This window comes from Mus pahari, chromosome 7 (genome assembly GCF_900095145.1).
Source record: "Mus pahari chromosome 7, PAHARI_EIJ_v1.1, whole genome shotgun sequence".
Lineage (NCBI taxonomy): Eukaryota > Metazoa > Chordata > Mammalia > Rodentia > Muridae > Mus > Mus pahari.
Genome location: NC_034596.1, coordinates 70699885 through 70724619, shown reverse-complemented (window position 1 = coordinate 70724619; position 24735 = coordinate 70699885). Strand labels below are relative to the sequence as shown.

At 45.9% G+C, this 24735-nt stretch overlaps 1 protein-coding gene across 2 annotated transcripts in view; it reads right to left on the bottom strand.

Moving 5' to 3' along the window:
- The window catches only part of Rhoj (ras homolog family member J), a 79962-nt gene that overhangs the window by 2784 nt on the left and 52443 nt on the right, over positions 1 to 24735 (bottom strand). The window contains exons 2-5 of one of the 2 annotated variants that reach the window (XM_029540919.1): positions 15746 to 15804; positions 6436 to 6600; positions 4334 to 4429; positions 3633 to 4229 (exon numbers count right to left, since the gene is read on the bottom strand). In XM_029540919.1, the coding sequence (XP_029396779.1) occupies positions 4089 to 4229; positions 4334 to 4429; positions 6436 to 6600; positions 15746 to 15804 (461 nt within the window). In that variant the 3' untranslated portion in view covers positions 3633 to 4088. Of the gene's footprint in view, positions 1 to 3632; positions 4230 to 4333; positions 4430 to 6435; positions 6601 to 15745; positions 15805 to 24735 lie in introns of those variants that run through there. The other variant, XM_021201875.2, reaches the window with a different exon arrangement.

The following is a 24735-nucleotide window of genomic DNA, read 5'->3' as shown; positions in this document are numbered from 1 at the left end:
TGTGTGTGTGTATTGAGGTCAGAGAAGGATATCAAATACCCTGCTGCGTCACTCTCTGTCCTGTTCCCTTGAGGCAGGGACTCACTAAACCTGGAGCTTGCTGCTTTGATTGCACTGGTTGGCTAGTGATCTGATCCTGGGATCTGCCTGTCTCGACCCTGATGTTAGGGTTACTGGCTTCTTTGTGGGTGCTGGGGATTTGAACCCAGGACTTTATATTTGTAGAACAGGTTCTCTTACGTGACAAGCCCTCTTCCCATCCCTTGAGGTGTACTGTTTTTCTTATTCTATGACCTTTATACCCAGCCCAGCAACAAGTTGGCCGAGCTAACAGTCCCCGAAATGGGACTGTTGAAAGGCCACACATATGAAGACTCAGTATCAAATGAAATTGTTTTGGTCAGGTCCAGAAATTTATTTCAAAATTCTTCCTACAGACATCAAGTACATTTTTTTGGTAGGTGTTCTTTTCTGACAAGAATGGCTATTTTATAAGTCAATGGGAAATATCAAAGGCCAGGAATTGAAGCCATCAGTGCATGATGAAATACTACCTTATGGATTTTGTTTTGACAATGGTTTGGCCTTTAGATTTGGAGAAAACTTCAAAAACTTATTAAAAACAGGATATGAGAGAGAAGGAAAGGGGGTAGGGATTTTTCCCCTAACAATGACATGAAATGTCACCTGCTGCCTTTGGAAGCTGACACGCACACATATATAAGAAACACAGCAAGTAAAGAACTACCTGAATGTGCTTGGTTATAGTGTGATGGCCCTGTCAGCTATGCTGAGCGGGGAGAAAGCCTTAGAAAGTGCGGTAGGCTATTGCGTTTGGACAAACTTCTCACTAATGATTCCAAAGCCCTAGATGGATCCTGAACATTCCAGCAGTTTGGCTGACTTCTGTTCATTCACTCTGGGACCCTGAGAGATGAGTGGGGACTTGCTGCCTCCCTCCCCACGGCGCTGCCAACCCACAGTGCTTTAGCGTATTAGCCTGTCAGCTTGCACCTCTGAATGAGGCAGGAGGAGCCCAAACTTGTCTCTTCTAATTCTGACGTGGGGAAAGATAACCAGACAGTCCATAAAGGCATTGTTGTGTGAGGAGGTTAACATAACATTTTGGTGTGCTGATCGTTCCAGGAAAAGTAGCCAACGGATTTTGGGTGTGATTTGGGATGTTCTGTGTGAGAGACACACAGAGCCCAGTTCTGAGGTGATTGTTTTGCCAAGCTCTACGTGCTCAGGGGGTCAGAGAGGCGAGTTTGTCCTGGTTCAGGGAAAGGGCACAATCATGTTGAAAAGAATGCTCAAAAAAAAAATTCATTAGGGTCACCAAAGATTGAAAAGGAAAATTATGTCAAGGAAACACAGCCCTTCTTGTTTACAGCGGTGCCCTTCCCGGGTCCTCGGAGCCAAATGACCTACTCAGCGAAGTATTTAGGACCCATCTGCAAAAACTCAGAGACTCCTCATGTAGGCACACATGTGTGCAATCTGCAGCAGGCTTGACCAAACTGACACCTTTCAAGGAAGTAAAACCAAACAAAGGAGAGATTGAGGCTGCAGACGGAACACCTTTCTGATAGTTTCTTATAATACTGAGGGTGCATTGTCCCCAGGACTGGGAGCTATGCCACAGTGGTCCACAGCGTACAAGATTTGATGGGAAGAAATGAAAACAAGCCAACTTGTAACAGGCCAAATCAAGAGAATCAGCAAGCTAATACTTTTCCCCTCCTTTGACTGGGGTGGGGTGCACTGAAGAAGCCCAACAGTATCTAGAAGGGCTGGGGACCGGAGCCAGGCTGGCAGCATCCTTGCCTGCCATGGACAAGCCTAGGCTTTGAGTCTCAGCTCTGTATAAAATCAGATGTGCTGATACCAGCAAGAGGTAGAGGCAAAGGGATCAAGGTTGTCCTTAAGCGTATGTAGAGTTCAAGGCCAGCCTGGGCTACATGAGAACGTTCTGAAAACCCAAACCAAAAACCAGTAGCTAGAAGGAACAGAGGCAAATGTCTCTGCAGGCAAGTCTGAGGGCAGACAGGCCAACAGGGACAGCCTGCAGAGCCAGGGTTTATGGTATATTAGTTCATGGTGGTGCCACAGGAACCCAAGGAAGTAAAACTTGTGCCAATGCATTTACAGGCCCAACAACTGGCCCTAACTTATGGAGAAAAGGTGCATCCATCTCTCAATCCAGGGGATGGAACTACTCTGCTCTATTGCTCCTAGAAGTCTTTGCAAAAGGAGTCCCAAACTGAAGAATTTGTTTGCAGACTCTAGGAAGGAGGCAAAGAACCCTGTGTCCAGAGCATCAGCCCAGATCCTCACTCTGCCGCTCACCTCTCTAAACTCACTTCCTTCTCTGAGAGTTTGGACAATAACGCACACACCGCAGGAGATGCTTCGAGGATTGACTACGAGGAAGCCTGTGCCACACCCAGGACCAGATCATCACTACATAAATGCTATACTAATGAAGTATCTGGCAGAGGAGCCAAAGACTGAGAACCTAAAAACGTCTCTGTAATTATGTGAATCGTCATGAAACCAGTTAAAAACAAAACAAAACAAAACAAAACAACCCAAAAAAACAATCTCACTTGGTTTTCTTCTCGATTGGATTTCATAAGCTCAACATGATTGTAAACCAGAGAGCAGTTGCTAGGAGAGGCTGGCAAAAGGTAATCAAGCGATGAACCCAGTCACTGTTCTTAAAATAAAGCTGAAATGAAACAGGAGGCTTCTGGGGTGACTCGTTATCACAGGGGAAACAAAACAAAACAGAAACAAACAAACAAACAAACAACAACAACAAAACCCAACAACAACAACAACAACAAAAAGGAAAAGCAGCTTTCCAAGCTGGGAGTGAGGCTAGGAAGTCATTGGATGATGGCAGGGCCAGTCCCAGAGGCAAGGAAGGCACACAGCAGGTTACTCCAGAAAGAGTGGGCCCTCCTGCCAGAAGCCACATACAGTTACACACACTAACATGCACGTTAGTGAGAGCATCTGAGGTTGGATGTTGGAGGAGAACCCGCAGATCCACTCATTTTCCCAGGGGCCATACACATGGCTGGAGAAGACAGTGGGGATGATGTCTGGGTGCCCAGGTGTTGGTGCTCACACAGCTGGATTCAACTGTGTCTGTGATTCAGGTGCGCTCGTCTCCCCGGGGGGCATCTCCTCACCTCTAAGAGGCTTAGGGTGCCAATGTCTCCCTAGATGGCTTACAGGACTGTGGCGGAAGTAGGAAGGGTTCAAACATTGGTGTGGTGTCCTTATGCATTGTACCCACAAAACACCAGTCAATCCACTTCCAGAGAAGGTGTCATATGCCATTTGGGACCATTAAACAAGCTTTAATAAGAGAAATCTGATTATCTATCTATCCACCTCTCTCTCTCTCTCTCTCTCTCTCTCTCTCTCTCTCTCTCTCTCTCTCATAATTGGTAGTTAATGTTATTCTTGACTGGTTTGGAGAAGGAGACTAACTGCTTATGGGCATACATTTTGCAGGGTTAGTTACTTAGAAAGTAAAACATTAAAAATTTAAACTCTCCTGCTTGGATTGATGGACTAAATCAAAGAGGAAGACAATTGAAATTAGAGAAATAGGGCCCTTAAGTCTCCTTCTGCACATGCATCCATTATAGTGGCTGTTCTGTTCATGTCGTGATGACAATGGGCAGGCAGAGATTTGGTGTCTGGCAAATACATTTTGAAGCACTTCTGTAGCAAGATCACTGTTTATGGCTGAATCTCAGAAGTGAAGAATGGTCGGAGGAAGTAATTCCAGCTTTGCTCTGTCAGGAAGCCACTTAGATTCCTCACCCTGTTACCCTCAGCTGTGTGTTACATTTCCTTATGCTGTTCGTAACACTGCCCAGACTAAGCGGCTATTCATTATAGGAAGAGAAGGATTAGACAAAGAGAACCTTGCCAGATTTCAAATCCAATTCTCTACCTGGAAAAAAAAAAATCACAAAACACCTCACGTGGGGTCATTTAGATGAGTTACACTGATAATAAACAGGGAGGTTTACAGATGTACGTCTAATGGTTCCCCTTAATTCATGCTAAATGTGGCAAGTCCATGGTCTAGACACTGCTGAAGCAACATGGTAAATGCTTAGCTGTTGAAACTCTTGAAGTTTCTTAATGAGAAACAGAAGAGGCCGGCTGACAGAAACACTCTCCAAAATGGTTCCTTCTCGCTCCTGTAGAACAAGGAAGAAGCTCAGGAACACCTTGCAGTTTAAGGCGAGGTGTTTCCTCGGTTAGCTCACCCATCCCTGAACACTCGATTCAAACGTGATCATACCGCTTTCGCCAGCTTCACTCCGTGCTCATAGGTGAGGGGCTTCTCCTTCATGTACAGCAGACGCGCCAAGGTTTTGGGGTCATCTCGGAGATCAATCTGGGACAAAGATATGTTAAATATCTTCAGGTCTTATCGGTTACTTTTAAGTGGAGACATAATATAGTACCGTTTCCCACTTTAACCTCTCTGACGTTGCTGGATGTCCTCTAAGAAAACAATATACACGCCGCCTTGAGAGTTTGAAGTGATTTTTTTTCTCCTCTCCCTCCCTCCCTCTCTTCCTCTCTCCCTCCCTCCCTCCCTCCCTTCCTCACCCCTCTCATTGTTTGAGACAGGGTTTCCCTGTGTAGCCCTGGCTGACCTGGAACTCACTATGTAGACCAGGCTGGTCTCTAACTCACAGAGATCCAGCGATCCACCTGCCTCTGCCTTCCAAGTGCTGGGATTAAAGGCATGTGCTCAACCTATTTTTTTTTTTAAACTTGGATGCAGCAGGGTGGCTATATATATATATATATATATATATATATATATATATATGAATATATATATTCTTCAAAGCAGTTACTCTGGGTGCTGAGAACCTCCTTCAATGGCATGGGTACCTTTCAGTGATTACTCATTTGGCTGTAACTCACATTACTTATTATACAATATTTTTTGTGGCTTTGGCTCCATTGTTTTATTCTCCCCCCCCCCCCATCAAATCTTGACCTTCAAAGGTTTGGGGATTTGCTACCTGTGAGACCTTATCAACAGCTACCAAATAGACAGGGAGGCCTTGCAGGGGAGTCGCAGTGAGGAGAGGCCAAAGGGTCTCCCTAGTGAAGCAGTAGAATATCTCTCTAGGGGAGCAGCTTTGAGGGCAGTAGGTGAAAGACTGGCTACTTTCTTAAAAGCTGTGGTTGCTTTCAAATGTCGCCGTGTACGTGGGCCCACAGGGCTTGCTTCCTGCGGGAAGTCAGTATGGTCGCGCTAGGATTCCACCGATTGCAACCATGCTTACGCAAAGTCATAGTTTTATGTTTCCATTTTTGTTTCTATTTTTCTTAATCATTTGACTTAGTGAACGACTCTAAGCAGACTCAAGTCACAATGAGGGCTTTGAATGGCCAGTTACATATTTGGTCAGCGTGATCTAGCTTTCTAGTAATGGATAGGTATTTAATATTTGCAATGAAGGTTAAAAAAAAAAACCCTTCATTTAAACAAATAGTTATTGTCCAGGGCAGAAACGTGACTTGTACTCAGCTGTGTAGATAAATGAGATCTTACGTTGTATCTAAGTGAGCACACAGCACTCCTATCTGCTGTTTGTTTTCAAAAAGCATCTTTCTTTCATTTACTGTTTTTTAAAAAAAATTTTTTTCTCTTGGTCAAATAGGATTCAAAATAAGAAATGAAAAGTAGTGCATGAAGCTGATAGAAAACCCTGCAGCCATAGTGGTCCTGAGATCAGAACACCAATGCAGATTTTAAAACAGCCAAGAACTAAAGCCATTTGAACGACGAATAGTTCAGACAGTCCTCAACCAACTACAGGCCTAATGACGGAGACTCAGCCTGAGGAGCTTTCTCAGCCCTTTCAAGGCCTTGACGCTTTATACATGTTGCTTTTAAATATGTGTGTTTTAACGTCCCTAATACCTGGGTGACTAAGGAGCTATGGGAATGTGGAGCAGAGAGTCCCTTTCTTCTCCAGCAGGGCCGTCAAGGAGGCCTGTCATGATATGCCCTGTCCGAATCTAGAGTCATTTGGACCCACACACCTATTTTGCTGTATTGAAACAATTATGTCTAGCTTTAAAAAAAATCAGATAATATGTACAACTGATGCTTTTGCCTCTTAATCAATTCAGGGCTGGGAAGAGTATCTGTTAAATAATTATTTTGTTATTTAGAAAACAAGTTGTGAGCATAATCTTAAAAGCCAGATCAAAACTTTCTCCTTCCTATTAAATATAATTGTGCACCTTCAGAACTTCTCCTCACCGATGCGGTATGTCTGAGAATCTGTCATGGTGTTTGATAGAATGCAGGGTTCTCCTTTCTTCCACACCTTCCATCACCCTCTCCCACCCTTCCACCACCCTCATTCCAACCTGGGTTCCGATGAGCACATAAGGCACATGAGGCATGCAGTCCTTCAGTTCTGGGACCCACTCCTCCTGTACGTTGTGGTAAGAGGCAGGGTTTACGACAGAGAAGCAGATGAGAAACACATCGGTGTTGGGGTAAGAGAGTGGCCGCAGCTGGTTGTAATCCTCCTGTGGGAAGAACAGAGGAGAGTTAGCCCAGGTTGTGTGCAGAGCCTCTGTGTGGTTCTTGGGACTCTTACAGGGAGAGGCCACAGTAGCAGCTGCTGAGCAGATTAGAAATTGCCCATTTCCAATCAACTTAAAAAGACTTAACCAACTTTATTGAGGTTCAATTTATACATCAATTTATACATCACTCACTTCTCCTTTATAACTATCTGTATATTAGTTTAAGGTCTAGACATCATGTTTTGTTACACCACCGATAGGGAGAGTTAGCAAATCCATCTCCTCACAGAGTTATTGATTTTTAATGATGACAACACATAAAATTGTCTTCCAACACATAACCATTACATAACCACACTTTCCTTCCAGCTGTATGTGAATGGTAGCTTCAAGAATTTATCATTCCTGCCTAATGGTAACCTTGTGCTTTGACCAATATCTCCCCACTTCCTGCCCCCCCTTGCCCTGGTAACAACCAGTCTAATGTGCTTCTGTGTCTGCAGAAACTCACCACGTAGACAGTACAAGGTCTCCTGGGACACTGGAGTTGCATTGTCTAGAACATATATTTAAATTAGTGGGTCATTGGCCCACAAATCTGTTCAACAATTAAACATTGTTTTCAAATTGAACACAGAGAGTAAGCTAAACTACAAAACAAGTATTGTTGCCAAATGAGATACCATTGTTGAAGAAATATGTTTCTTAATGTACCCCAGTGCCACAGTGTGGTCATATTAAATGCCAGGTGTTTAGTGGCCAAGGAGTTTTAGGTCATTCAATAAATCATCATTGTATATTTTAATAGAATTTATTAACATATAACCAATAGTAATGTATGCTCAAACATTTCCTCTTATATATGTGTCCATATGCCACATACATCACACAGTTAGACATGTTAATACATACATTATACCTATGTGTACGTGTTGTGGAACACTGACCCTTGAGCACCTTGCCCATTCCGTGCTTGTGTGATTACAGGGAAACCCTTACAAGACCAGGCCTGTCGATGAGCCCTCAGCTTTTCTGTGGGCTTTGACTACAGTGGCTTTCTTCAGGGCCACACAGAGAACTTTTAGAAAATGGTGACACGTGCTAAGACTCACAAGACAGGATCTCGGACATCACTTGTTACTCTGCCATTTTGTCTTTCTCCTCAGATTGTCACAAATGGATCCGGGGTCAGTTTGATTGGTTTTCTCATCTTCTATCTATACCCTGTCCATAGCAATTAATTTTATGAGAGAGGACAACTCGCTGTAAAATGTGGGATTTAGGGACTGGAAATATGGCTTATCGAGTATTTAGGTTGTTCTTCTAGAGAACCCAGGTGTGATGGCCTGAACCAACATGACAGCTCACAATGGTCTGTAACTCCAGGGCCCTCTTCTGCACACCAGGGGCATAGGCACTTAAGTACTGCACAGACAAGCGTGTAGACAAACACCCATGCAAATAAAATAATAAAATAAAATAAAAATAATTTAAAACGTGGGGTTTACAGTGACCTCTAAGCGAGCAGCGCCTGCAGTTCCTCCTCCTCTAAGCAAATCAGAATTTCTGCAGCATTGGATGTAGAAGAACCCTGTACTGTTTGGTTGGGTGGAGCCTGGAGTGGAGAAAGCTGATTTGTGCTTAGCACCATCATCTTCACTACCCGAGCTTGAGTCTGGGGATCGTTACCAAGGACCAGGTGCTATTACAAGAAGTGAACTCTCCTGGAGTTCGCGCAGGAGCACTAGACAGATGGTGCCCTCAGCCTTCTCATTTCATAGAAGAGGAGGTCAAAGTAGAGATGTCCATAATGGACCAATGCCATCTTGAGTTATTGAATACCGAGATACGTGTGCATCCTGACCTGACTTTTGTTTGGGACTGTTATTGCCATATCTCGGGACTTTAGATGGCAGATTAAGATTTTATTATTATTATTATTTATTTATTTATTTTTTAAAATTTGGCTATCTAGGAATTTATTACTTCGGGGATGCATTCTCTTTTACAGAGTGCATTGGCCCCAAATAGCCACAAGATGGCAGCAGACACTGTATATTTAAAATCTCAACGCTTCTGCTCTATCTCCAGCAACCAAACCAAACCGATTAGCCTGGGAACCAGGCAAGGGAGGAGCTGATAAGGGGTGGTCTGACTGTTAGTGTTTAATTTCTCCTTGATTTGCTAGCCATCGAATAAATGTCGCTTAGAAGACTGAGTCGGGGAGGCGAGAGGTGTGTTCGTTTGCTTAGGTCCCCGCTGAAGGGATTTCTGGGCTTCACTGTGCTCCGGATTCTAGATTTCTTTGCTGGAGGACTTAGTTCTGCTGTGTAGGTCTATTTAAAAGGACTGATTACTTACTGGACTTGTGGCTCTGTCAAGGATGCTGTGGGAACTGTATAAGGTGATTAAGAACCGAGAATCAAGTCAGGGAATGAGAATGAAAATACATAAATCAGTTCCACGAAAGTGAACCGAGTCTTCTGCCCCTTTCAGTTGCTATGGTAAGGCACAGTATTTTTATCTGACTGAACTGGAAAATTCCAATGTCAAGTCCAGACGATCCTCTACATCCGAATTCTTACACTAACTTCCAGACCAGCAGCACAGGTATCTCTTGAGAGCTCATTAGACTCCCAGATGGCTAAGGCTTAAGTTCCTGGGGATCCGAGCCCCATACACCCCAGTCAGCCTGAAACAGTTTCGGGGTCTCAGGTTACCATACTCCCTTCTTCCTGCTGTCAGCCTTGTAGCTCTCAGAATCAGATATCCAACAACAGGACGGTAGAGGGAAAGTATCTATCTCACCCTTTTCTCTGTGGACCTTCACCCAAACAAACGATAACGAGAAAAGCCTGCTCTTGGACCACACTCTGAGCACCACTGCCCGCGGGGATGAGTGTGTCCTGGCGTCAGGCGCAGCCTTCTCTGCTATTCACCTAAGCAGGTGCCCGTTTCTCAACATAGTGATCCCAAGTTCCCTGCACATGCGTCCCTCAAGACATAAGGTGGCCTGCACATTGTGTGAGGATTAAATGGTATCTCTCACCACCAGATCACAGCCCAGGGCAGCTTAGCTGCCACCAACGACTGTGGGAGCAGGAAGGGCTGCCCCGGGCTCAAGGCTGCGTCCACACAGCTTTACCAGGACCTGATCTGCGAAGCTCCTCTCTCCCCACAAGGGCTTCTACTTCAGAGGCATGTGAGCCGGCAGGAGGGAAGTACAGCTGGGGCTCATTAATGGCAACCCCAGGTCCACTTGGAAACACACAAGACTTCCTCTTCTGCCATTGGCTGAGCCAACAGGGCCATCTGGAGCTCAGGGTCTGGCGTCAACACTTTATGGAAAGTTCGCCTAAAACCTCAGAATAAGTGTTTTTCTCTCAATAAGCAACTCAAACGTTCTCACCCCATGCATCTCTGCGCGGTTTCTAGGACTGCGCTGGATGATGCTGCCCTCACGACAAGCTGTTGGTAAAAAGTAACTAAGGACCCATTCTTAGCTTTCCCAAGATTAGCAAAAACAAAGATGAAGGACCTTGACTAAGAAGCAATCACAATTCACGAATATTCGGGTCTCATTACTACTTTAGAGATCAGAAAAGTGAATTTCAGAGTCATCCCTGGTATCCAAGGATACCAGGGATAGGGATGGGGCCGGGGTTCCAGGACCTGCAGCTGTTGCTGGCTTTGGATGAAGGATGGACCCTTTCACTCTATCATTTAAGCGCTGACTGTATTCAAAGCATCAATCCAATGCGTCCCACATACTAAAGCATTGTATTCTGACAACCGGATGAGCATTTTACACTTTACAGATGAAGAAACAGAGGCAACGAGAACTCACAAACTACACTGAAGTAGAAGTGACGGGCGGGGTAGGGGTTTGAATCCAGAGAATTCGTCCCCACCCTTCACGCTCTTGAGCAACATCCTGAGCTCCCGCCGTGTCCAGCTTTCCGAGACTAGCTGGACTCAGAATATGGAAACCAGAGCTGGTGCCGACAACCTGGGATAAGTGTCAGGAAGCTCACAAACCAAAGGAAGCTCTACTCCCAGCCTCTTGGAGCATGAAGTACCAGGCAGAACTCGGAGGCGCTGGCGCTGTTTTCCTTACAACTGACAGCAGCACTTACCGGACATGCGCATTCTAAGCTTCACACCAGACCCGGAGCTGAGGATAAATCCATTGTGCAATGTGTTCCCAGGGATCCGAACTCAAGGGGAGCTAATGGCTTCATGACTCGAGCACTGTCCCTTTGTGGTGAACCTGCTCAAGAACATCTTTAGGGACCTGGGAGTTGACCAGTCTGTGCTGAGAGTTCCCACAGTGTCCACACCTGACAGCCCCAGATCCACCTCTGTGCAAAGGGAAACAGGTACTCAGAAACCTACATGGCCCCTAATCCCTACCTACCGTACCATAGCCCAAGTCCCCTTGTGTTCATCCTGGCCCTCCAAAGCACTGTCTAGAGGCTTTTATGAGTTAAAACACCATCCCTTCAGAAAACACACAGGCACCGGTTACCCAGAGGCGCAGAAGGGCCTCGACGCTTAGCCCTTCCTCACAGCTGATTGCACCATCTTCACGTGTAATACAATCTACAATCCATGTGTGCTTCACCACAGAACTCAAGCCATCAGCGGGTATGGATTCAAAAGCCTCTTGGCATCACCAAGTCCCCCCCCCCCCTTTTTTTGTACTAATTCTGGGCCTCTGCCATACTTCCTAGCCATAGCCACAACGAAGAGTGGTAAGCTCCTGCCTGCCTCACCATCATGGCTGATCCGCTGCAGGCGCAGAGGACACCTCGCCCTGAACATTGGCCTGGGAAACCCCTCTCACACTCTATTCTTCCCCAGGCCATGCATGCTCAGGCTAGGCTCAATCCTTGCCATTCTGGCGTCATGCTTTCTATAGTATGTTTCTCATGGCACATGCCAAACAAGCCAGCGGGGCCTGGAGTACATCTTAGAACTCCGAGTATCTTCCTGCAGCAGAGCCAGGGATCTGAGCACAGGAAGTACTTTCAGAGAAACTGTCACTTATACTTGACAAGGAGAGAAGTCAGTCAGGTGAGCTGGCCTGACATGAATAGATTATAGGTTAAGCTGGAGGAATGCCCTGTTGTTTGCTGGGTAAACTGAGGGGTAAATCCCTTAATAACCTTGTTAATAACCTTGTTTGATTTTTTTTTTTTTTTGAGACAGAATTTTCTCTGTGTAGCCCTGGCTATCCTGGAACTTGCTCTGTAGTTCAGGCTGGCCTCGAACTCAGAGATCCACCTGCCTCTGCCTCCTGAATGCTGGGATTACAGGTGTGCACTACCAACACTTAGGTGTGTGAAATTCCATCCGAGTGAATGCTGAAAGATTTTTTTTTTCCTTCAAAGTGCCCCATTCAAAGCCCTAATGATAGTTTGTCTCAGGAGTCCGGGGAGGAAGCCAGCTTCCAAGTGCTGGCAGCATATGCATGGCCTCATTAGCGTCCTTAGCAAAAGCTTGGCTGAGCTGAGAAATGGTGAGTCTTGAGGCTAACTCTGCAGCGGCCATGTTGGAAGCCGAATGGTGGAGGGAGGCAGGTAAACAGTTTTGCTCAGGGTTGCTTCCTTCGAGAGTGGGGATAACAACTTCCTCTCACTGGACCTTTCAGAACAGTTTTGTTTCTTGAGTTGTTCACAATCCCACCCCCCCCCCCCCCCCACCCTCTACAGTTAGCCTGGGACAAAGGTGAGGACACACCTCTTTGGGTTATTCTTGTAAGACAATCTAATTACTCAGATTAGGCAGAACTCGATAGCTGGGGTTAGAGACTCATGGCCATTGTGTTTGTGGCTCTGAATCTACCATTCTGTTCTGAGATCATTTCTCTTTCCTTATTTAGTGATAGACACAGCGAGTAATTTTCAATTAGTTGTAGGTATTCCTTGTGACTTCAGTGGCATTTCGTAGAGTGTTGCTGAAGGCTACACTGTACTACTTCGAATGGGGACTGGGACTTTTGGGACAAGCCTTGTATGATGGCTACTCTTGGTTGTCAACTTGACTACATCTGGAATTAACTAAAAGCCAAGTGTCTGGGTTCACCCATGGAGGATTTTTCTTCATTAAATCATTTGAAGTGGGAAAAGCCACCTTTAATCTGGGCCACACCTTCTGCTGCCAGCCTGTGTAAAGGTCACAGAGAAATGAAGCTCGCTCTTTGCCGGCTTGTTCTTGCTTGCACTGGCACGTCTGTTCCTTCACTGGCATTAGAGCCTACTTCTGTGGGATCCTGGCATCTCCGGAAGAACAATGGAGACATCCAACCTCACGGGCCTGCTGGTTTCTTGGACCTTCTGTTAGTAAACACCCGTTGTTAGACTTGCTGGATTACAGCCTGTAAGCAAGTCTATCGGTTAAATATAATAAGTAATAAGTATATGATATTTGATATATGATATATGATATTATATATTTGTTCTATCTGTGTTGTTCCTCTAGAAAACCCTGACTAATACACCTTCTAAATTACATTTGCTGTGAAGCTTTTTGGCTAATTTGTAGATGTGGTTATTTTGCTGGGAACATGCTTCATCCATCAAAGACTTAAATTCATTGATTTGGGGCTGAGGTATGAGGGCTTGCATTTCTTTCTGTTGTGTTTTTGAGACAAGGTCTCATGTAGCCCAGGATGTCCTTGCACTTCCCGTGTAGCTGAGGATAGGCTACATTTCGACCCTAGCCACCTTCATCTCCCAAGTATTTCTTGCTGCGCATCTCTAAGATGCTCCACATACGAGAGCAATGCTGCTGGTTAGCCATCCTCGCTCTAGTGACAATTCCCAAAGTCGTGGCTCTCAAAGTGTGCCGTTCAGGGTAGCAGCAATGGAAACCTAGCATAAGTGTGAGTTCTTGGGGGCCCATCCTGGACTTGTAGAATTGGAAACTGTGGGGTGGAGCCCTGTGGCTGGATTTTAACAAGCTCTGGGTGGTTCTGGTGCCAGGCTCAAGCTTGAGAATCATCGTTCCAGAACAGGAATGATGTTCACTGTAATGTGCTTACCCCTGCATTTAAAATCTTCCACTGCTGAAAGGACTCCCTTGGGTCTTGATTCTAACTTTTTTGATTAATTACTCCAGTTCTTTCAGGATTTCTTGAAAATTATCTCTCAAAGTCCTTAATCATAGACCTGGAGGCCCAGACGGAGCCGCCTGATAGGTTCTGATTTCCTTTCTTCATGCTTCATTGACTTCGTGCTCCCGTGTGAACGTTGTCTATCCAGAGACTTCAAAATTCGTGGAGAAAAGCATCAAGGTGAGAGTTAAGTGGAAGGAATAGCTTGAACCTATTTGTTATTACATCTTACATCATTTCTCACCCCGTGTCAGAGGTCAGGGCCGCCCTACATGCTTCAATTTCAAGTTGAAAGGTATTTTCACAATATATTATCACTTCCACTCCTACGTGAGTATTTTTATTTATTTATTTATTTAAAGGACAGGGTAATGGGAAATAATAACTCAACTCTACAAGAGCTTTTAAGCGGTTTTATTGGATGTGAAATGAAATAGAGATCGAGGGACATTGTTCTTGGGGCAACTGATGCATAGGACCCAACTACTGCTGTGGGCTACTACAGAAGCATGGGGGAGCTGAATGGGCACAGGCTTCCAGAGTTTTCTAGGAAGGCAAGTTGCAACAGTATGAAAGAATCCTTGTGGCACTGGGCTTTGCAAGCTGGATTGTATGCACTCTATACATTGAGGTTGTCAAGAGTAGCGACGCCCTGCTGATTACGAGAGTGAGTTAGAGTAGGCAGTTCCAGCTCCCAAATCCATGGACCTCATTTGCTGAGATGTTTTCTGGTAGGAGCTACACTCTCTTGGATCAGAGGATCCAAGTTGATTTTTTCCCCTTGCCCAGCTGCGGGGACATATTTCCCCTAGTTTTGTTTCTGTTTCTTGACATTGATGGGAGAGGTCACCCTATCCCTTAGTTCTGACAGTGTTTTTGCTTGTTTGTTTGCTTGTTTGTTTTTTTAACAGTCATCTGGCCATGAGTAGAAGCATGGAGGGTCCTGGCATGGAGCCTTGGGTCTGTTGCTGGAATATTCAGACTCCCTGTCGTGGCTGGAAACGCCAGCTTTGCTGTCTCACATACACTTGTCAGTGGTCCTTGCAAATGCACACTGAAAACCTTGAAGAGTTTCCATTTATTTATTTTCTAGTAGAGAGCTTTCAAGTTGAGCAAAATGATATATCTCCAGATAATTGTGAGAAAAGGACTCCACAAATGCATAGCTCTTAACAATTACCAAGGAACGCACAGTGGGAAATACCATGGTCAAATACTCACGCCAAAGGACTTAAGCTGTATAAATTTGGACTGACTGAACAACCCGCTGATTTTGACCTAAATAAATGATTCAAGACATATGGTAACACGCTTTATCCAAGAAATTAGGCCACAGCCATCCATGGCTCATCCACATCCCCTCCTCCACCCGGCGAACTTCTAACACTGGATGTTTTCCACAGCCCTGTGTGAGGTTCAGGAAAAGGCAGTTACCGGGTGCTTTCACCCAAGGACAACCATGTGCAGGTTCACCGCTGGGGATTCAAGTCCATGCCCCTCCACTCTCAAACCCGAAGAAACACTTGTGACAGAATAAGAATATTTGGGGAGTCTTAGAAACTTCAGAGTCAGTTTTCAGTAGTTTGGGGTTGACCTTCATCATTGGAACAAAAAGGGGTAAAACCACAGTTTGTAAAGTAGATTCGAACATATCACCAGTATCTTGGACAATGATTTAAGGTTTTATACACACACACACATACACACACACACACACACACACATATGTATATATAAATTATATATATGCCAGAATATGCAGCACAGATATATTTAAAATTAATATATAATGTAGGAATAAACATATACATTTATGTATATTCATATAATATAAGAATATATATTCATGTACATATATATATATTAAGAATGCACATTTGGATGTCATTTGGGTAGAAAAATCTACGGGCCCCAAATGATCAGAATGAGAAATGTCTGCATGGTTAGCTTTTGGATGAGCCAAGTGGACCATTTTTCTCCTACATCCCCTTCCATACCCCTTAAAGAAACAAGGCAGTGAATGCGTACCTGTCCTGCGGTGTCGTACAGTCCAAGCAAGTGCTGCTTGCCTCCCACTGTCACGGTAACTAGGGGAGAAGAGAAGAGAATTCATAAACACAGGCTTCAATTGGCAGAACGTCTCATGCCAACGTCTCTCTGGGCAGGGAGGATGAACATATGTCTCGCTGGTGTATATTCTAAACCGAGTTGACAGCACGATTTCCAAATGAAGGAGAACCTTGGGCTGCCACGACGGCAGATGGCCCGAGCCACCTCCAGATCTCTCAATGGAGATGGATAGTTTTGGTGCCCCTCGATCCCTCGAGTACTCTGTAGACTGGTAGGTGACCTTTGCTAGGCTCTGCCGTATGAAGCTCCGGAAGGAGAGGATGCTAGGTCTCTCTCTGGCTAGGTTATCACTACCTCTGCTTTGGGCTACCTCTCAGGATACAGAATTAGGTAACAAACCATTAGAAACCTCGAGGATCTGTTGGTAAAGTGCCTACTGTGCAAACATAAAGTCTTGACTTTGGGTCCCCAGCACCCATGTACCCATGTACCTACACATATGCTACACCACACACACACACACACACACACACACACACACACACACACACACACACACAGAGAGAGAGAGAGAGAGAGAGAGAGAGAGAGAGAGAGAGAGAGAGAGAGAGAGAGAACTGTTTTTTTAATCTGACTCTGAGATAGTAACAAAGTCCAAGAGGTGTCTGGGCATGTGATGTTAGGTATGTGGTTTCACATACCTACAGGGTTAGATTTACCCAGCAGGCTTGATGCCACGCCAAGCAATCATACCCAAAGTGAGGAGTGATGTGGGCACACTAGCCGCTCCGCACACGTCTGGGAATGACATCAGGTCTCGAGTTGCTGCTCAGCCGAGAGGGACCGGATTGCGTGCAGGGGGGATATGGTTCTCTTGGTGGGTGGGAAGGGCAAGGTTAAGCTTCCAGAAATCCCAAATCTCCTTTAGGGAATAGGGAACCCAATATGCGTGAACACCCATTTCCCCCAGTTGATTAGAAAACATACAACAACAAAGTAAAAGTGGGTTTGGTCCCCTCTGCCGTCAGCTGTGCGGGACAGGAAGGGTGACAGGACCGGGGCCTTTGAGAACTGGATCTCTAATGTGTCAGAAACATTCCCTAGCTGGCAGTACGCGAATGCTGACTTGGTGCTGGTTTTTACTTCGATTTATTTTCAGGTTGATGGGCGTCCTATATGTAAAAAACGCTTCCTAATGCTGTTCTTTGAAAAGCACTTGTTTTAACGGCACAGCCTCCGCAGGCAGTGGGGGCTATTTTTCTAATCCACCCAGATCCCCATGTATTCGGTTTGATAAAATGACTGCAGTCAGTTGCGCTTCCGAATCTGTGTTTTTAAACACCAAACTCAGCTCAGTGAAGTCCTCACCGCAGTGACAACTGACAGGCCGGGGTGGGGCCTATTAGTATGTTTACTTCTGTCCGTAAGTCAGGCTTTAGCAATGGGAATTCTTCGTTCCCAGAGTTCTTCGTTCCGTTTATTTCCTTCTTTGTGCACATTGGCAGAAGAGAGCCCGGGCTGCCGTTCCTGAAATCGGTCTAAATGAGTTCTTTAAAGACCAGTTGCTTACCTAGTCATGGATCAAGAATGAATGGAAGAACTCCAGTTATTACAACATGGAATTTCCTGCCTCCAGTGAGCTGGGTTCATGGAGGTCAGGGCTGCTGTTCATGAGATCCCGCGCACTGTTCTGTGACCCACAGGCCCAGGACCAAGAGGAGGCAAGCCTTAGAAGCTGAGCCATCCCGGAGGCTATACTGAATACTACAGATATTCCTAAGCAGTGGCCGTGACCTTTGTCACTACAGTCCCGCAAGCCCAGCTCACCCCCCCCCCCCTTTTCTTAGAGAAGAGTTATTCCCCTCAGCTCCTTTTCCTTCCACCCCCCTCCTTTTCTCCTTGGCAGCTGGGGCTCTAGGGAGTTCCACCAGGCCTGAGATAAGTGTGAGCAAGGACCATTAAGCCAGCATTGGAGTTTGCACCCTGCCCCCCCCCCCCTTCCTGGGCTGAGCTCAATATTGGAAACAGAGAGAGAGCAGATGCAGAGCAAGTAAAAGGCAGAGCCACCAGCAGCGTAGCACGCACAGGGTAATGCAGGGGGCTGGGAGCATGGCCGAGCACGTGTGCGTTTATACACTACGCTAGCGTTTGGTCAGAGAAGGGTTTCTGGTGGAGATGTCTAAATTGAGTCTGTATGGTTGACCCTGTGTTTCCCAGGCTGTTGTGGCTCCCCTATCAGCGTTTATTCTGAAGGCTTCGTCAGGCTCTTAAATCCTTTGGCTAAGAAAATGGAAAGAAAAAAAAAAAATGAAGGGAATTGGCGGCGGTGGCGGCGGCGGCGGCGGCGGACACTAAAAACAGGACTTAGTTAGGGCTTGTGTCCTTATCTTGGAGAGTCACTTTCCTGTTTCTGCTGGAGGTCATCAAGGGGTGTCAGAGACCGAGGTCAGTATCTGTTGTACAAGACAAGGCTTTGTGAGTCCTGGACCAGCCGTGGATGTCTTATTGCTTGCCAACCTGTGTCCCATGGGGCTCCGCTGCTTGGCAAGGAATTAGTCAACAACTCCACAGAAGGAAGGTGCTGCCACCGAGTGCTAATCATCCATGAAATGAGGTCACAGCAACAGGGTGGTTTCGCCCCAGACCGCTCTGCCTTTGATTCCTTTCCGTTGCTTTTCATCATTAGAGCAACCTTAGGGATACCACCAAGTCCCCCTAGATCCTGTGTTTCTTTTCTACTAAAAAGAGGTCCGGGTGACAGAAGAAGAGAACCGGCTACCACAGATTATTTTCTGACCTCCGTGAGTGTGCTGTGGCATGCCCTCCCCTCCCCTAAACACATGTAATAAGAGTGTGGAGTCATAGATCGTTTGTGAGGAGGACATGGAAGGACATAAGATCCGACCTAGTTCACAGTAGATGCTGCAGGAATGTACCCAGTAAGTGCCCATTCTTCCTGCCTGACTACCCCGTGCATATGAACTGTCACAGGGTGGGATCTTCACTGTGGGCCACTGGTTACTTTTTAACCCTAAACGATAGCTGTTCAAATCCGTTTTATGTTCCCCCTGAGGACAGAGGACAGAGGCCCATGCCCAGCACATAGTCGGCGGCAGGGAGCGGCTGTTGAATACTCAGAACAGGAACTCGGCACAGGGTCCACTCATGGAGAGGAGGGTCCTGGAGGGTCGTGCAAGGCTGCAGCTAGCTCTTCCCTGGCTGAACCCTGACTATGAAGCTGCCAGGAAGGCCACACCCAGGCTATCTTCCCAGACCACCGCCTTCCAATTCTGGGAGCTTTTAGAGTTGGTTTCTGAACTTAAATGACCTGCTAATAGCTTTGATGGCTCTCTCAGGAAAGTGTGAAAAGATGCCCTGACCTGTTAAGTAGGTAAAATGAAGACTTTGCTCAAATCCATTCATCGCTGCTTCCTTCTGTTGGTTCTGGGGTGAATTGGAGTGGTTAATTTCTTGAGGCGTGTAAGCCAGGATACAAGTTTGCTCCCTGGAGGATCATTAACTTTTATCCAGAGAGAAAATAGCCCAGGCAGGACTCAGGCCTCATTCCCACAGTGTTTTAACATCTTAAAGCTATCTCATTTGCAACAGCAGAAGCGCTCTGGCCATCAGTCCAGCCTCCAGGGGACTGGGGAATTGGGTTCAAAGCCTTTTCCTGGTTGGGTGGAAGCTGTCTCAGAGACTCAAAGTTATCTCCTGAAGTCAAGTGCGTTGAAGCAAGGTGAGTCCCATAGACCCTAGAGAAAGCAAGGCGAGTCCACAGAGCCAAACAGTGAAAACGTCCTGTTCCTTAGACTGTTGGTTCCCGGTGTGTGACCAGGTACCCGTGTCACTCTTGTCTAGTGTACTCAGTGGTAGGCTAAAGCCCGACTGTGTGGTGTGGTGGATAGCAACACAGGAATGTTAGTTTGGAGGAGGAAGCCCTAACTTTTAGACCTTACCAGGGAATAGAGTATTAAGAGAGTTATACATGTGGCTCTCTGCTCATACGTTTATGAACTGATGAATGAGCAAGTGGGCAAGATGGTGACTCTATCTAAAGAGCTTGTCAGTGGGCAGGCTGAGGCAGGAGGATCAAGAGTTCAAAGCTAACCTGTCCTACACAGAATGACCTTACCTCAAAAAACAAAACAAAAACACCGCTGTCCCTGCCAAAGGCTGAGCAGATTCGACGCCAACCCCAAGCCTCCTAAATGTCTGTGTCCGTTTTATTAAGGGACAAATTCAGAGGCATTAAACATATATGTTAGAAAGCAGCTAGTATGAATCTAGATGAAAGCACCGCTTTCCTAAATGTAAGTGGTGGCAGATTCCTTCCTTGGGACCTCATCTTTCCAGTGTCTGCCTGGCTCTATGCTGCTGGGCCCCTTCCCGCAACCTACAGCTGCTGACTGCGCCAGCTTGCCCCAGCCCCTCATTTCCTTCCTCCCTTGTCAGGGTCTCTCTTGTTACTGGAACATCGGGCTTATGTATGTGTGAAACAAAGGTTACTTTAAAAGACGCTTAAGCCCGAGAGGGGAAAACCCAACAGCTTTCCTGAGAACTACTTGGGATTCCGAGTAGAGAGCTGGGTTTCCCTTCCTCGTCCCTCCCCTTCTCTCCAGTTTCCTTCTCCCCATATCCTTTGAGACAATGTAGTGTAGTCCAGGCTGCCCTTTAACTCACTCAGTAGGCGTGTGTGTGTGTGTGTGTGTGTGTGTGTGTGTGTTTGTGTCTATCTCTCTCCTTCTCCCTCTCTCCCTCTCTCCCTCTCCCTCCCCCCTCTCTTTCTCTCCCTCTCCCTCCCCCTTCCCCTCCCCCCTCTTCCTCTCCCTCTCCCTCTCTTTCTATCTCTCTCTCGATATATATATATATATCCCAAGACAAAAGGCAGGATACCACTGTCATGCATTGTCTGGCCCTGGCTGTGTTTCTCTTTCCCCTTAATGATGTCTGCTGTGACCAGAGTTGTGTCATACACTTGAGTCGTTTTCTAATTTCCCTGCAGTTTGGACATGAAGAGCTAATTGGAGCCCTGGGCTCCCTGGGAAACAACCCTGGGACCTCGAGAAAGCCATAGCTTTCCTAAGCCTCCATTTTTTTTTTTTTTTTTTCCGTATTGGCACGTTGAAGAAGAAAAGCTATCAGGAAAGTGAACATTTTGACGATTCCAAGAGTGTGGTATGGTGTAAGAAGGTATGGCTGAGCCAACACCTTCTTAACGAGCTGTAGTCTGGGAACGGGGTTTCTTGGAAAGATGTTGGTATGGTTCTGGGATGGATGCTCAGGAAAAATATTTGCCTGGTCAGGATTTATTTGAGGAAGAAGAGTGGGGGATGGGCTGGAGGAGACGTGGGAAGAGCTCTGGACTGAGAGCTGACTTAGACTGGGGGTAAGGCCAAGCCAAAGAAATCTCCAGACAGCCGCACCCTGGCTCCCCGGTCTTGCTAGGCCCCGCCCTTCCTTCTCCAGGATTCTTTTGGATTCCATCTCTTCCCATTCTATCCCCTAAATGTCTGTATGCCAAGTCTTTTTTGCCATCCTTATAGCTGTCCCCATGCAGGCTCCATCCTGTCTCTTGGAAAAATCTAATCTTCTTGGTCTTCAGGTCCCACTTTCTGTGTTTCCCCCTCAGTGCCCTCAAGAGGAAGTGCAGTGGGAAAGCCAAGAACCTTGTGAGAGCACACCAGATCCTGGCCACCAGCCCCCGGCTCACCTTCCTAATTCTCTCTGATTTCTTTCTGGGCCATAACTGATCAAAAGCTTTTGTAATCATACTCATGGTGCCTTTGCTGGAGCTCTTTCTCTGAGATGCTGGAAAGAAAATTCTGGAATACTTGCTCCACACTTAGCCTGGAAGATCTGCTTCCCTAACCCCTTCCTATCTATCAGGAACCTAAACTTATTTCCGTGTTTACTTTCTTTTTGAGTTTCTGTTTTGTTTTTTTTTTTAATCTGTTTTTTCTATGTGTGTGTACAGGTACACATGTGTGTATTTGGATGTGTGCACATGTATACGGAGGCCAGAGGAAATCTCAACCGCTGTTTCTTAAGAGATCCGTTCATCTGTTTTCTTTGTTTTTGTTTTTTTTTCCCCGCAAGAGGGGTCACTGGCCAGGATATCACTCTGTGGGCTAGGCAGATTGACCAATGAGCTCTCAGGATCTGCTTGTCTCTGCCTTCTCAGAGTTATGATTATAAGCATACACCAACACGGCCAGCATTTTAATGTAAGTTCTGGGTATCTAACTTAGGTCTTTGTGCTTATTGACAGAGCCATCTCCTCAGCCATGGCTGGATACTATTTATTCTCATGTCTGGATGCTAGCAAATCTCGGGTATGCTGCTACATAGAATCTGGGTGGCTGAAGTGTACATTAAACTCCAACCAAACTGAAGCTTTTCTCTGAGGCATCTTTGGTATTTTCCAAAAGGTCACTGTGAACTTTACTGGACATTGAATGGCAGGATGGGGTCACTGGTTCGATGTCCCTCACTGCAGCTGGTCCACCTGTTGTGAGGGAGGCCATGGAAACATGCCTCTCTGGGTGGCATCTGAGCTTGCGGTGGTCCTCTAGTTTGATAGTCAACAGTGGCAGATACATCTCTGTCAGTAGGACAGGACCATTGACCATGTGTCCCGAGGTTCCCATATAGCCAGATAAGCCTGACATTAGCCACAAAATACAGAGGGATTATCACCTTGATTTTAGAAAGAAGTGACCAGTTTATAAGTAAAAATCTGCATATGGGAGCTGTGGCCCACAAACTAGAGTGCAGTTTTTGGTAAGGTCTCTGTACACTCTTGCTCTTCTTATCAGAGTCATACATTGCAAATGAAGAAAACCATAAAGAAATGACTGATATATCTGTCATTTATCTTAAAAATGAAAGGTACATGTTCTATAAAATGCTCATAATATAAGAAAGTAAGGTCTTCTCTTTTGTATATGAGCACACTTTCTTTTTAAGAACTTGATTTATTTGCATGTGTGCATGCTTGTATGTGTGCACGTGTGTGCTGGTACTTGAGGAGGTCAGAATTGGCCATCAGATCTCCTGGAGCTGGTGGTCCTGATGTGGGTGCTGAGATTCGAACTCCAGACCCCATGATTGAGCAGCAAGTTCTCCTCATCACTGAGAAGTCCCTAGCCCCAAGCATACTAAAAAATATTAATTCTTTTCTGTGTATGAGTGTTTTACCTATATGTATGTATGTATGTGTATTATTTGTGTGTATGTGTGTGTGTGTGTGTGTGTGTGTGTGTGTGTATGTGTGTATGTGTGTATTTGCCCATGGAGGCCAGAAGAGGGCATAGAATCCCCTGAAATTAGAATTATAGATGGTTTCGAGTCACCTTGTTGGTGCTTGGAACTGAACCCAGGTCCTCTGCAAGATCAGAAAGTGCCCTTAAGTGCTGAGCTATCTTACCAGATCCTAAACCATACTTCCTAATCAATAACAATTACCTTTAAAGGACCCACATACAAAGGAATAATGAATATTCAAGTCAAAACTTCAAATTAAACGGATACAGTCTTTGGCCTGTAAATGGCAATGCTAAAGCAAAAGGTACCAGTCAGGCTGAATGGTACGTGTCTGCAAGTCCAGCAACTCAGGAGGCTGAGGCAGAAGATTCATAAGTTTGAGGCCAGCCTGGCCAAAGGAGTTCAGTGGTAGAGTGCTTTTATAGGCCTAGCATATTACGGCCTTGGGTACAATGCCCAGTAAGACACACAGACACACAGACACAGAGACACAGACACATGGGGTATCAAGGGAGAGTGCTAGTACTTGCAAATGCTTACATTTATGTGGGTGCTCACACATTGTTGGAGAAGATGTAAATCTGCTGAAGATGTTTTGGAAACTTGTTTGGCGATAGATGAAAAGCCTGAGCGTGAAATCTGATTTTTCTCCCCTTCTGCCTCAACACACTTTTCAGGAATGTGTTTCAAGGAACGATCATACACATGCGCAATAATGTATACATAAGACTATTCATCAGTTTATAACAGCTAGTCACTGGAAGGGGCCTAAACCATCACCTGTCAAGGACGAGCTGTCATCAGTTACAGAGCACCGTCACAGAGGAACCTGGTAAGAGCAAGGAGGGGTGTGGCAAGAGACTGAAGACATCGTACTTAGAGAAGCAGGAGAAGATTCCACAGCGCATCCATGAGAGATGCACGCAGCACTCTTATTCTTTCACGTGTGTTATTGCGGACGTGAAACCATCTTTAAAACAGCCGAGCGCTCTGGCACAGTGGCGGACATTCTACTGTTGTTATGGCTCCCTACAGACCGGCTTGCGTGTCATCTAAGTCACCTCTTATCAAGTTGTTTCGTGTCTTCCGTGTTTGCTCTCTGAAGCGTTCCTGGCAGGCTCACTCAGGTTTATTTTACGCTCTAGATAGAGCCTGAGGACGGAGCGTGATGACTGGACTTGCCTCGAGTTGGGTGTGCACGGGGCTGCAGAACGAGCCACCTCTCCCGGATGAGCAGGACAGGCCCTGGATTCTCTACCTGCATTTGCTTTTCGAAGGCACCAAGGACACGTAGTGTACTTGAGAGTGCTGGCATCTCCCGGAGCGTGTTACTGGCCCACTGAAGGGCATGCGCTGTAGAGACAGCAGCAGGGCCTGAGAGCAGCTTTTTATTGCCATCCAGGCACAGTGGGAAAAACCAGTTGAGAGAATACACAGTATACCTCTCCTCTTTACCTTCCTCTCTGCAGCACTGCGAGACAATTCGGAGAACATGAGGCCATTCTTTCCTTTGTGGGTGTTACCCTTAGGTTATATGTATTCATCCGTCTCTTTGTTTGTTACTCAGTTGAGGATTTATGTGTTTGTGAGCTTTTTCTTTGTTCCATTTATCTTTATTTAATATTCATAACTGAATAGGCCTTCTTTTCAGATAACAAATAAGGAGTTCTTTCCAGGTAAAT